Source organism: Callorhinus ursinus, unplaced genomic scaffold (assembly GCF_003265705.2).
Source record: "Callorhinus ursinus isolate GAN/ISIS: 27379988/994484 unplaced genomic scaffold, GSC_fseal_2.0 scaffold10, whole genome shotgun sequence".
Classification (NCBI taxonomy): Eukaryota; Metazoa; Chordata; class Mammalia; order Carnivora; family Otariidae; genus Callorhinus; species Callorhinus ursinus.
The window spans coordinates 78,798,141-78,811,830 of NW_027397072.1; the positions used below are offsets into that span (position 1 = coordinate 78,798,141).

Here is a 13,690-nt window from a genome sequence, read left to right on the forward strand (position 1 = left end):
AACAGTAGGCTAGTTGCAATTAAATTTTTGGGAGTCAAAAGTTATACAAAGATTTTCAACTGTGCAGGAGGGTTGGCACCCCTAGTCCCACCTTGTTTAAGACTCAGCTGTATAATTATTTCCTCTCACTTTGAATAGCACCCTCTCCACTGGCTCTTTGTCCCCTGCCTTCTACCATAACACATGGCTCCCATATCTTGAAAAACTGTCATTTAACCTTGCTGCCCAATTTACCATCCCATATCTCTTTTGCATTTGACATATTTTTTTTTAAGCACAATGCTTTGTAACCCATTTGCCTGTTCCTCAGCACCTACTCTCCCACCCCAGTGTAAACTACCTGGCTCCTATACCCACCATTTGGCAGAATTTCAAATAATCACCTCCCCAAATGGTCTTTTCTCAGTTCCCATTTTTGATATTTGGCAACATTTGACATTGTCTTCAACACCCTGTTTTAGACTCTTTCCTTCCTTGGGCTTAATACTGTTTTACCTTGGTTTCCTATCTTCTTTATCTCTTTTAAACGTTCCCATACTAATTGGAAAAAACATCCAACATTACATCTGTTCCTCTATAGCTTTCTCACTGAGACACCTCATCTACTCTGAAGGCCACAAACTCATCTCTAAGAAGATGAATTCTCCACCTACATATTCAGCTCTTACCTCTCTCCCCACTCCAGTCTCACATTTTCTGCCTGAATGCAATTACCACCTGATTGTATGACCATCATCTTACTCTATCTGAAAACAATATATCTTTTCCCTCAAATCACCAATGGTTTTGCTATTTCTTTTTCTACCAAAATTCTTAAGTCATTCAAAAAAGAACTTCAGTCAGGTCCATTCATCCCTCCTTTTTGCTAAAACCAGATCTTGTTAAGGCTTCTGTTACAGTGTCTATTGCATCTCTCCCTATCCTTATTTCCACTGATAGCACACTAGCCTCATGCATGGATTGCTCTCACAGCCTTCCAAAAAGTCCACAGTTTCTCCATCCTCCAATTCTCTTGAAAAAGAAATTGTTATATAAAAAAATAGAAAGATTATGAAAGAGATAATATAAAATTGTTAACAGGTTAAAATTATAAAAATGTGGCTGTGGTTATTTCTTCTGCCCTAAAACAAAACAAAACAAAAACAGATTGCCCATTGCTTATAAAGCAAAGTATAAACCCCTTATATGGCCCATTAAACAGCCTCTACCTGTACTTCAGAAGTTGGCCAACTACATGTAGCTCACAGGCCAAATCGAGCCTGCCTCCTGTTTTTGTAGGTCTTAAAGCTGAGAATGTTTTTTACATTTTTTAAATGATCAAAAAAACAAAAAAAAATTTCATAATATGTATCATAGGTAAAAATAATATGAAATTCAAATTTCCGTGTCCAAAAGTAAAGTTATATTGTAACACAACCAAACTCATTCATTTGTAAATTGTCTATAGCTACTTCCTCACTATGACAGAGTTGAATAGCTATGAGATTGCGTGGCCTGTAGAGCCCAAGATTTTCTGGACATTTACAGAAGAGGTTTGCAGACCCCTGCTCTAGTCCAGTTTACCTCTCAAGCCTTAGCTCCCCCTTACTCCAATGGCATATAGCTTTTAGTCTAGTCTTAATTTGATCCATTTATCTACTGATTTTCCTGCCTTTATCCTTTGCCTCACACCATTCCTTTGGTCTGGAATGTTCCTTCTTACCCCTTTCAAGATAATAGGAACTCCATTCTTCCTTCAGGACTCAAATTCCATATCATCTAGCAAAGATTTCCTTGATCACAACAACTAAAAATACCCACTTCTTTTATTTCTTACAACAGCTTCTGGAACACTTATACTTAAGTAACAAAAAATACGTACAAGACAATATACTTTATCTCCCCAAGTAGACTGTGAACATAGAAAACAGTGTTGGTATTTTATCATTTTTTTCTATCTCTTAGAGTGTCTAGCTCAGAACTCTGCATATAGTAGCTATAATTCTTAATAAAATTTGGTATTTTTAAAATAAATTATGTTGGTGATTTATGGGGTTTAATATTTGTTGAGTAAATAAGCTATATGGTTAATAAGAGATATATATATAACTTTAAGCTAAAAATGGATATAAACTACAAACTCATTTTACTCTCCTAAATTAAGCAAATTATAAGCAGTTCCTAAAGTGATTGACAGTATATCAGAGTGATATTAGCATTTTGTAACCCCCAAATCCCAATCTGTTTACCTTGAACTCACTATTTCCTATCATTTAACACTTTCCTCATTTCTCATGCCAAAAATCAGACTATTTCTATACATGTACATGATCTTTTTGGATATGAGGATAAACGTGTGTATGTGTGTGTATGTGTACACATACACTTATTGTGTTGGAAACACATTACATTTCATTAAGAATACCTTAAGCACAAAGTAATTCCCAAATGTTAGGTTAATTTGATTGGCAGATTTAAGCATTCTTATAGAACTTAAAAAATTACATATCTTGAAAATTGTGCATTGTTACTTAGATATGTTATTTATAAATTTACCTGTTCATAAAGAAGAAAGGTCTTGTCTCTCTCAGATGTAAGAACCTTGACATTACCCTGAATTTCTGCCAAATGACGCTCATATTTTTCCAGCATGCATTTAAGTTCTTCACGGTCTCTTGTTGTCTTCAAAAGCTCTACATCACAGTTTGTACCCTACAATTATTATATAAGAAATCTGAAATTCTTCTTTGACATGTGGTTCTAAGAAAACAGTGCTACTAATAGCAGTACACAATCTCTACTCAAGCAAACATGACTATACAATGAAAGGAAATGATGTAAAAAGTTTTAAAAATCACTTCTCTTTTAAACAGGTTCATCCCAAAGTGGTCCACATTTATCTGATTACCTCCCAACTACTACCAATACCAGAGATAAAGAACTAAATTCAACGGTCCACTGTGCCATCAAAGAGACCTCTGTCTCCCCAGTTCTTGGATATACCAATTCATGCCAAATCAAAATGAATTAGTTGCATATTAGGTAAATCAAAGAATAAAAGTGTTTGAGCAACAAACTCCAAAATATTTCTAAGTTTCCAAAACATACCCGGGAAGATGGAGATGGGCGTCTTGGACTTTTAGATCTACTTCTGATCATCTTTCTCAAATTCTGAGCTTCACTCTTGTAGTAATCTCTGTCTGCTTCTAAAGTCTTGACAAAGGAATCAAGTCTGGAAGGAGATTTATTTTGTGCTTTTTCAGTCTCTAAAATTATCTTGCCAAGGAGGAAAAAATTAGGTCATTATTTCAAGCTACACTATAGCATCATTTTCTATATGAAAACTGAATAAACAGGATCCTTAAAAATAAATTTGGTATTTTAAAAATAATTCATCAATCTCTTTAAAAAGCAGTTAGATGCTTTCTTTTTCTAGCATTTCTAAATGTACTATATTTTTATTTAACTAAAAGGACCCCCAAATTTACTCAATAATTTTAAGAAAAAATGGTAAAGAAATTTCAGAAAGGCCAGAAATGTCCACATATCTAGTTATAAGTCCTAGAAATTGAATTAATTTGCTTAGGAAACTTGTATGCTATTAAAACTTCTGTTTGTGGCATCTAAGTTTTGTTCAATAATTGTTCAATAAATGAATAAATTAAATGAACGCTGGATATTTTATACTTGTATACACTTTCAAGTACATTCCCAATCACCTTAGTGTATTTAGAAGCATTTTTTCTTTTACAATCTTTATTTTACCAATACTTTATTGGGAGAAAATTATAGATATGCTTTCAGAGAGGGTGTTCCAAATATTTTAAATGATAACATTAAACAGTCTAAAAGGAGTTTTCATTTCACATTGTTAGAAAAAGAAAACTCATTACTCAGAATTAACTTACAACATTTAATATTTATTACTAAGAGGGATAAAACTTAATGTGTAAACAACTGCATCTTATGTTTTGAGAATTAAATTACTCACAGTCATCATTTTAAATCAAGTAACCGCTAAGAGCACTAATAAAACCAACCAAAGTTCTCTCCACCTCTAGGAAAGAAAGGCGTAATGATGAAATGCAGTGAGAACAACAATGCTCTTACAGATGGGAAGTGCCCCTGTGCACCAAAGCAGAGTGCTGATTTTAGAAAACAGACATATTTTATTGTTCACAAATGCATGACAGCTAAAACACATATACCATTTTTTTGTAGTCTAAGAGAATAAAAATGATTCCTCTACATTTATAAAAAATGTACTTACAGATCTAAGCCTTTTTATTGTATCTTCCAATACTATTATATTATTTTGCTGGCAAATGAGTTCAATCTGAAAAATAAGCCAGAAAAACTGTTATTTAGATTAAAAATATTTAAACAGATTTAACTAAAAAGAGAACATCAAAAAAGGAAGCCACTTGAAACAACATGTGTTGGCGAGAAAGTGGAGCAAAAGGAACCTTTATGCACTGTTGGTGGGAATGCAAACTGATGGAGACACTGTGGAAAACAGTATGGAGGTTCCCAAAAAATTAGAATTACCTTACGATCCAATAATCGCACTACTGGGTATTTACCCCAAAAATACAAAAACACTAATTCAAAGGGATACATGCACCCCTATGTTTATTGCAGCATTATTTACAATAGCCAAATTATGGAAACAGCCCAAGTGTCCATCGATAAATGAATGGATAAAGATGTGGTTATACACACACACACACACGCAATGGAATATTATTCAGCCATAAAAAGAATGAAGTTTTGCCATTTGCAACAACACGGATAGAACTAGAAAGTATGATGCTAAGTGAAAAATTCAGAGAAAGACAAATACCATATGATCTCACTCATATGTGGAATTTAAGAAACAAAACAAATGAGCAAAGGGGGTAAAAAAAAAGAGAGACAAACCAAGAAACAGACTCTTAACCATAGAGAACAAATTGATAGCTACCAGAATGGGGGGTGGGTGAAATGGATTAAAGAGTACACTTACCATGATGAAAAAAAATTATATTAAAAATTTAAAAAGGGAAGCCACTTAAAAATAAAACCATGCAGTGAATAATTTACAAAAGAAAAGATAATCTACCCTTTCTGTTCACCTACCTGTGGATGGTAAAAGAACATAGGATGAAATATAGCAGTTCCCTTTCCATTAACCCAAGTTTGTTATTAAATAGTAATTGGTTATATTTTACCAAATGACTGCCTACAAATTGCAACAAAATGTTAATACCAATTATAATTCTGAAGATGGTAATAGGGAAGAGATAAAAGAATGAGTAAAAGTCTTCCCAAATCACCAAAGTCAGAGTGATTGCTTTCTTCTCTGAACTCTTTTAATAGTTTAGTTCAATCAAACCCATAAAATACTTTTTGTATCAGTTTTAGGATGTTGAACATACCCAGTCTTATAGTATAACTACCTGTAGTCATATAGTTAGTATATGACTAGACAGATGTTTCTAGAGGACAGTGACTATGTTTTCATGCAAAGATCTATTTGATATAATCTATGCTATAAATTGGCATATTAGTTTAATACATTTATTTCTCAATTCATAAACCTTCCCCTCATTATTCTAAACTGTTTCTTGCTATATTTTAAATTTGACTTTTCTGGAATTATTGCTCATTTGTTCTTTAGACCCAAATTCTTTCTAAGATTTCTCTGTCAGTCATATTTTTTTGTAGTCTACGAAATATTAAGGGGCAATGGTATGAAACAAAACTTACATATAGTTTGGATAAGCTTATACAGTTTTGGACAATTTCCAATGCTTTAATTTATACTATTATGTAGACACCAAAAAGAAATGGATCTGTATTAAATTATGTATAAAGGTGCCCACATTAAATTAGGTATAAAAACACACTGCCAGGGCGCCTGGGTGGCTCAGTTGGTTAAGCGACTGCCTTCGGCTCAGGTCATGATCCTGGAGTCCCGGGATCGAGTCCCGCATCGGGCTCCCTGCTCAGCGGGGAGTCTGCTTCTCCCTCTGACCCTCTTCCCTCTCATGCTCTCTATCTCTCATTCTCTCTCTCTCAAATAAATAAATAAAATCTTTAAAAAAAAAAAAAACACACTGCCAAAAATTTTGTCTGACGCGTTGTTGTAAAAAGGAAATTTATACACACATATCCTAGATACAGATGGAACATAACCAGTAATATGTAAAGTGAGGAAGATAAGACTATGTCTAATTACAGCAAGGTGTGATTTTCTTCATTATACTCTTATATAAGAACTGAAATTTTTATGATAAACATGTATTACTTTTACAGACATAAAAAACATAATGCTGATTCCACTCTGAAAAACAAAATTATAACTAGCCCAAATGAAAAGATGCTAACCCAGTGTTTTCATTTATCTGACAAACAATTAATGAGGACCTACTATGCACTTGACATTGTGTTATATGCTGGGGATAGCAGGGAATAAAATAGACAAAAATCTCTGCTTTCCACATGCACCCCAATGTTTATAGCAGCAATGTCCACAATAGCCAAATTATGGAAAGAGCCCAGATGTCCAACAACAGATGAATGGAGTGGTATATATACACAATGGAATATTACTCAGCCATCAAAAAATTGAAATCTTAACCATTTGCAACTACATGGATGGAACTAGAGAGTATTATGCTAAGTCAAATAAGTCAATCAGAGAAAGACAACTGTCTTTTGATTTCACTCATGTGTAGAATTTAAGAAACAAAACAAGAGGAACATAGAGGAAGGGAGGGAAAAATAAAACAAGATGTGATCAGAGAGGGAGAAAAACCATAAGAGACTCTTAACCATAGGAAACAAACTGAGGGTTGCTGGAGGGGAGGGGGGGTAGGGGGGATGGGGTAACAGGATGATGGGCATTAAGGAGGGCACATGATGTAATGAGCACTGGGTGTTATATAAAACTGATGAATCACTGAACTCTACCTCTGAAACTAACAATACACTATATGTTAATTAATTAAATTTAAATTAAAAAAAAGAAAACCTCTGCCCTCATGGAACTTATATTCTAGTAGAAAAGAGAAAAACAAAAGAGGTAAAATATATATCAGACAGTTAGTCTTATTCAAAAAATACATAATGAGCATTCATTCACATCTGTTCTAGGCAATTGAGATAAAAAAGTGAAAAAATAAACAAAGATCCCTGCCTCTGGAGACCTTACATTCCAGCTGGGCAGACAATAAAAAAAAATAAACCTAATAAATAAATTATATAGTCAGGGGAAAAAAAGAGCAGATTTAAGGGAGTGTTTATGAAGGAATAGGTTGGAATTTAAATAGGGTTATCAAATAAGTCCTCATTGAAAGGAGACCTGGAGGGGTGCCTGGGTGGCTCAGTTGGTTGAGCAACTGCCTTCAGCTCAGGTCATGATCCTGGAGTCCCAGGATCGAGTCCCACATCGGGCTCCCCGCTCAGTGGGGAGTCTGCTTCTCCCCCTGAACCTCTCCCCTCTCATGCTCTATCTCATTCTCTCTCTCAAATAAATAAAATCTTTAAAAAAAAAAAAAAAAGAAAGAAAGGAGACCTGGAGCAAAGAGAAAGGGGTGGGTCAACATATAAAAATCTGGAAGAACATTCCAGGCAGAAGATACAGCAAAAGCAAATAAATGCCCTAAGGCAAAAGAAGGTCAGCTAAATTCCGAGGAATAGTAAGGAGTTAGTGTGGCTGGAATAGAGTGTGCATAGGGAAAAGTAGTTGGAAAGTACTACAGAAAAAAAGCAGGGGAGCAAGAGGGGGAATAAGCATGGGCAGGGAGGAAGAACTTAAATAGCCTTTACACTTTATCTTTCACATGGTAAATTTTGAAATATTTTTGATTGATGAATCACATACCAATGTAACAATGACAAGAGCTACCAAAGATCCAGTCCAAGAATAGGCCTTATGTTAATTAAAATATAAACTGTATGAAGAAACTAATAATAGTAAAATTGCAATTCTGCTTATTTCAAAAATTTATGTTCAATTAGCTGGAAAACACTGTATTATTAAGATATAAATGATTTAAAAAAAACTGAAAATGAGAAGATAAAAGGAGGCATATAATTCTGGTGGTTTTTAAATACATCTATAAATTTTGAGGTGCCTGGGTGGCTCAGTTGTTAAGCGTCTGCCTTCGGCTCAGGTCATGATCCCAGGGTCCTGGGATCGAGCCCCACATCGGGCTCCCTGCTCTGCGGGAAGTCTGCTTCTCCCTCTCCCACTCCCCCTGCTTGTGTTCCCTCTCTCTGTCAAATAAATAAATAAAATCTTTAAAAAATAAAATACGGGGCGCCTGGGTGGCTCAGTTGGTTAAGCGACTGCCTTCAGCTCAGGTCATGATCCTGGAGTCCCTGGATCGAGTCCCGCATCGGGCTCCCTGCTCAGCGGGGAGTCTGCTTCTCCCTCTGACCCTCCCCCCATCTCATGTGCTTTCTCTCTCATTCTCTCTGTCTCTCAAATAAATAAATAAAATCTTTAAAAAAAAAAATAAAAAAATAAAAAATAAAAAATAAAATACGTCCATAAATTTTGATATTCCTTATTTCAAATGATGGAGCTTAATTTCCTTCCCCTTAAGTGTGGCTTATACTTAGTAACTCACTTCTAATGAACAGGATGTGATGGTCTGTAACTTTTGAGACTGAATCATAACAGGCATTGCAGATTCCTCCTTTCTGTCTCTCTTGGATGACTGGCTCAGGGGGAAGCAAGCTGACATAAATCTATCAAACAACCTTAGGGGGAGGTGCACCTGTCAAGGAACTAAAGCTTCCTGCCAAAAGCCAACAGTCATCTGAGTATGTTATCTAAAAGCAAACCCTCCAGTACCAGTCAAGCCATGACTACAGACTGGCCATCATCTTGATTACACATTCCTGAAAAACCATGAACCAAAACTACCCAGCTAACTAAGCTATACTCAAAACTATGAGATACAAATGTTTGTCATCTGAGGCCATTAAGATTTAGGAGTAATCTGTTACACAGTAATAGAAAATAAAATAGTAAATATTCAAAACATTTTAATGTCATAAATGATGGAAGAAGTGATTCTGTTGACCTTTAAAAATATGACTAAAACTAAACTCTTCCAAATAAATTTAATATTATCTATCTCAATTCCAGACAAACAGACAACCTCAGCTCTACCTCTCTAGAGCATAACCCCAAAGAGTACAGGAATACAAACATTCTTTCTCAACTCTCGAATCAGAAATTCTGTTTCAAGGCTCACCTCACAAATCAAACAAAGAATCTCTCCCCAGTAATTGGATACCTAAACTATACACCCAGTGACATAAGGATGATGACAACATGCATTGGTGTTCATATCCCCAACACTGGTCATGTATCTTTCTAATCCCCATTCTACCTGTAACACTCACTTACTGAGGTTGGTGATTTCATTTCAGTACATTTAAACAACCCATCTTTATTTACTATCCAATGTCTTCCTGCATCAGGAATGCTATCTCTACTCTAGCTTTCCAATTCTCAGATATACCAAACATTCCACATCATATGTGATATCTATTTCTTAGAAACCCTCTTTTCTGAGCTAGGCAGAATTTCCATCTGTGGGTTTAATATTTTTAGGTTTAGGTAAATCCTAGCTATTTTATTTTAAATCTTTCCTATTCCTTAAATTCTCTTTTTGATAGCAGAGGATTCACCCTGACAGAGTACTCACTCTCTAACACAGATTCAAACAATCCTTTAAAATTAATGACTTCGAAACTGGGCACTCTCTTCAGCGGAATTTGGCCAACTAGGCCTCCCAGACTGGGAAGCAATATAATTTTTAATTTGAAGAAGAAAACAAGAAAGAAAATAAAACATTAACCCAGTGTTCCTTAATTTGATAATTTTTGTTATTTTTTTAAAAGATTTTATTTATTTATTTGTCAGAGACAGAAAGAGGGCACAAGCAGGGGAAGTGGCAGGCAGAGGGAGAAGTAGGCTCCCCTCTGAGCAAGGAGCCCGACGCAGGACTCGATCCCAGGACCCTGTGATCATGATCTGAGCTGAAGGCAGACACTTAACCAATGAGCCACCCAAGCATCTTGATAATTTTTATGATTAAGACTGAACTTAATTTAACATTAAACTGTTAATGAAGGATAACTATTCTTAAAGAAACAGTTCAAACAGAAGAGCTTATTGAGAAATGTTTAAAATAGTCAAGCTACTTTTAAATGTCCTTCAAATACTTTAGTAGCAACCATTACAAGGAAAATAATTCACAAGTCATTCTTATCTAATCTCTCAGAGCCTCTTCCAGGTAACATTGTTAAAGAAGACTGTGTCCTGGGACGCCTGGATGGTGCTATCAGGTGTTGGACTCGGTTTCAGCTCAGGTCCCGTGATCTCAGTCATGAGATCAAGTCCTGCATTGGGCTCCATGCTGAGCAGAGTCTGCTTGGGATTCTCTCTCCCTCTCCCTCTGCCCCTCCCACTTGTGCTGTCTTCTCTCGTTCTCTCTAAAATAAATAATCTTAAAAAAAAAAAAGCTGTGTCCTTACATTAAAGTAAGAAACTTCACATGTTTCAGTATTTCATTACTCAGTCTTTTCACTAATTCAAGCTTATTTATCCTTTACACCAGTTAAATAAGCAAAATTTCTGCATCTAAACAAATACCATCCTACAGTTTATTAACTGGGCTCTTATATTTCAAATTACTTTAACAGACAATGCCTTCAATAACACTTATGTTCTCAGCCTAATCATTTAAGGGTTTTATCATATGCTACTTTGGGTACCTCATATGTGCATGGATATGCACCCAAAGTAGCATATGATATGCTTTATTATGTGCTACCAAGAGTACATTAAAAGGTTAAGAAATAACATGGAACAACAATAAGCTTAAGGAAACTATGTTATTACAGACAATTTACTAATCTGGTGATTAATAAAATCAAGACAAAGGAGCACATTCACATATTATCATTTAAAAATTCAATAGGCTGAGGGATGCCTGGGTGGCTCAGTTGGTTGAGCATCTGTCTGCCTTCGGCTCAGGTCATGATCCTGGGTTTCTGGGATCAAGTCCCATATCAGGCTCCTTGCTCAGTGGAGAGCCTGCTTCTCCCTCTGCCTGCCACTCACCCTGCTTATACTCTCACTCTCCCTCTCCCCCCTCTCTCTCAGGCAGATAAATAAATAAAATCTTTTTAAAAAATTCAAGAGGTTAATTTTGGCATTGAAATACACTGTATCTTGCTTATAAGCCATTAGACAATAATGAGAAATGAAACTATCTTCATTTTTATAATTGTGTGAAGGTATAATGTAACTTCTATCATTTATTACATTAAAATGTTTTGAGTATTTACTATTTTATTTTCTATTCCTAGGTAACAAATTACCCTAAACCTTAATGGCCTCAGATGTCAAACATTTGTATCTCATAGTTTCAAGTATAGCCTAGTTATAAGTCAAAGTTTATAATATGTGAAGTTTCTTACTTTAATGTTCTTAGTTTCTAAATTTCATGGCAGAGTACTAAAAACTCAATCAAGAAATAAAATGTTTATCAAAATATCATAAAGCTACACTAATTAAAATAATGTGATAGTGGCACAGAAAATAGCACATGAATTCATGAAATCAAACAATCCAGAGACATATCCATGCACATATGAGAATTTAGTAGTTCATTAAAATGGCATTTCAAATCACTGACTAAAGAAAGGACTATCCAACCATACCTCATACTAGAACAAAAATAAATTCCAGAAGAATTAAAACTTAAAAAAATATTTAAAAGTATTAAAAGAAACTGTAGAAAATATTCTTGTAGTTCTTGAGGTGATTAGATCTTCCTAAAAAAAAAAAAAATCAAAACTAGGTGGAGAACAGAGGATTTTTAGGGCAGTGAAATTATTCTGCATGATACTATAATGGTGGATACATTTCATTCTATTTTTCCAAACTCTTAGAATATATAATACCAAGTGTGAACCCTAATGTAAACTATGGGCTCTAGGTGATAACAATGAGTCAATGTAGGTTCATCAATTTTAACAAAGGTACCACTTGGGTGGGGCATGTTGCTAAAAGGGAGATTGTCCATATATAGGGACAGGAGGTATATGGGAAATCTCTATACCTTCTGCTTAATTTTGCTATAAACCCAAAACTGCCCTAAAAATAAAGTCTACTCAAATCTTGAAAAAGGGGGAGAACCTCAAAAAAATAAAAGAATCAAAACTCAGAAGTCAGTAAAGACTGACAAATTGTACTACACAGAAATTTAAAACTTTGATTAAAAAATCTTTTTAAAGTGTGAAATAAATTCTGTGTGTGAAAACAGAAAAAAAGGATGGAAATATATGTATTATCTATTTGTTGGTAGATATTTCTGCAGGAGAGAGATGAATTAGGAAGGGAGAAAAATGTCCTATATATAGAACATTCCTGTTTTTCTTCAAAATTTTTATTTAAATTCTTGTTAACATATAGTGTAATATTGGTTTCAGGAGTAGAATTTAGTGATTCATCACTTACGTATAACACACAGTGTTCATCATAACAAGTGCCCTCCTTAATACCTATCATCCATTTAGCCCATCCCCCGCCCACCTCCCTCCATCAACCCTCAGTTTGTTCTCTATCATTAAGAATCCCTTATGGTGTACTTTCTGCTCTTTTTTTCCCCCTTCCCATATGTTCATCTGTTTTATTTCCTAAATTCCACATATGAGTGAAATCATATGATATTTGTCTTTCTCTGACTGACTTACTTCACTTAGCATAATACCCTCTAGTTCCATCCATGTTGTTGCAAATGGCAAGATTTCATTCTGTCTGATGGTTGAGCAATCTTCCATTGCGTGTGTGTGTGGGGGGGGGGGAGAGAGAGAGAGAGACCACATCTACAGAACATTCTTATTGCCTGAAGTTTTTACCATATTACTTAGGCTACATATTACTTAGGAAGTTTTTGAGCACAACGTTTTAAAAGAAATAAAATGTGCAATACAATTTAATCCTTAGAATAGACATTTAAATCTAATGTCAAATCTAAAAAACTGTCAAATGATATAAATGTGAATGTCACTTTTTCCATTGCATTTAATAATTGCATGATGTTTAGAGTAGAATTAAAATCCCAATCCTAAAGTAGAAATAAAATCCTAATTAGAATTACTGCAGTGATCGTTTCACAATATATAGAAATACTGAATCATTATGTTGTACACCTTGAGCTAATGTAATGCTATATATCAATTATAACTCAATAAAAAATTCTATCAGTGGTAAATATAATACCTTTGCTTCTTCAAGTTCTTTGTCGGCGATATCCACCACAAAATTTTTCTCTTTTTCTAGTTGCTCTGCTAGTTGGTCAATTTTAATCAATTCTTTACAAAGATGCTCATTGTGGCTGGTTAAATCATCTACTTGACTGCTTACCACCTCCTTACTATCCAAGAGTTTCCTAACATATTCTTCCAAGCCATGATTTGTCTGTTTGAGATCTTCAATCTGTTATAATTAGAAAGAAAATAAACATATTAAAATATTTCCTTTGCTTCCCTCTGAGGAGAACAAGCAGGTGACTGGAATCAGGAAGGGAGGTTTGCTTCCCTGGAAGGAGACCTAACTATATATATTTTTTTTCACTTTCTGAATTTTGTACCATGTGAATGTAATACCTATCTGAAAAAAATGTATTAAATGAAAATG

General features: G+C 34.7%; 1 protein-coding gene across 13 annotated transcripts in view; it reads right to left on the reverse strand.

The window, feature by feature from the left end:
- TSGA10 (testis specific 10) overlaps positions 1-13,690 on the reverse strand; it is a 135,927-nt gene that overhangs the window by 97,778 nt on the left and 24,459 nt on the right. For 6 of the 13 annotated variants that reach the window (XM_073897845.1, XM_025868986.2, XM_025868985.2 and 3 more), the window contains 4 exons: positions 13,274-13,489; positions 4,250-4,315; positions 3,088-3,255; positions 2,536-2,691 (listed from right to left, as the gene is read on the reverse strand). In XM_073897845.1, coding sequence (XP_073753946.1) covers positions 2,536-2,691; positions 3,088-3,138 — 207 coding nt within the window. In that variant the 5' untranslated portion in view covers positions 3,139-3,255; positions 4,250-4,315; positions 13,274-13,489. Of the gene's footprint in view, positions 1-2,535; positions 2,692-3,087; positions 3,256-4,249; positions 4,316-11,709; positions 11,824-13,273; positions 13,490-13,690 lie in introns of those variants that run through there. The other 7 variants (XM_073897841.1, XM_073897844.1, XM_073897840.1 and 4 more) reach the window with 4 other exon arrangements.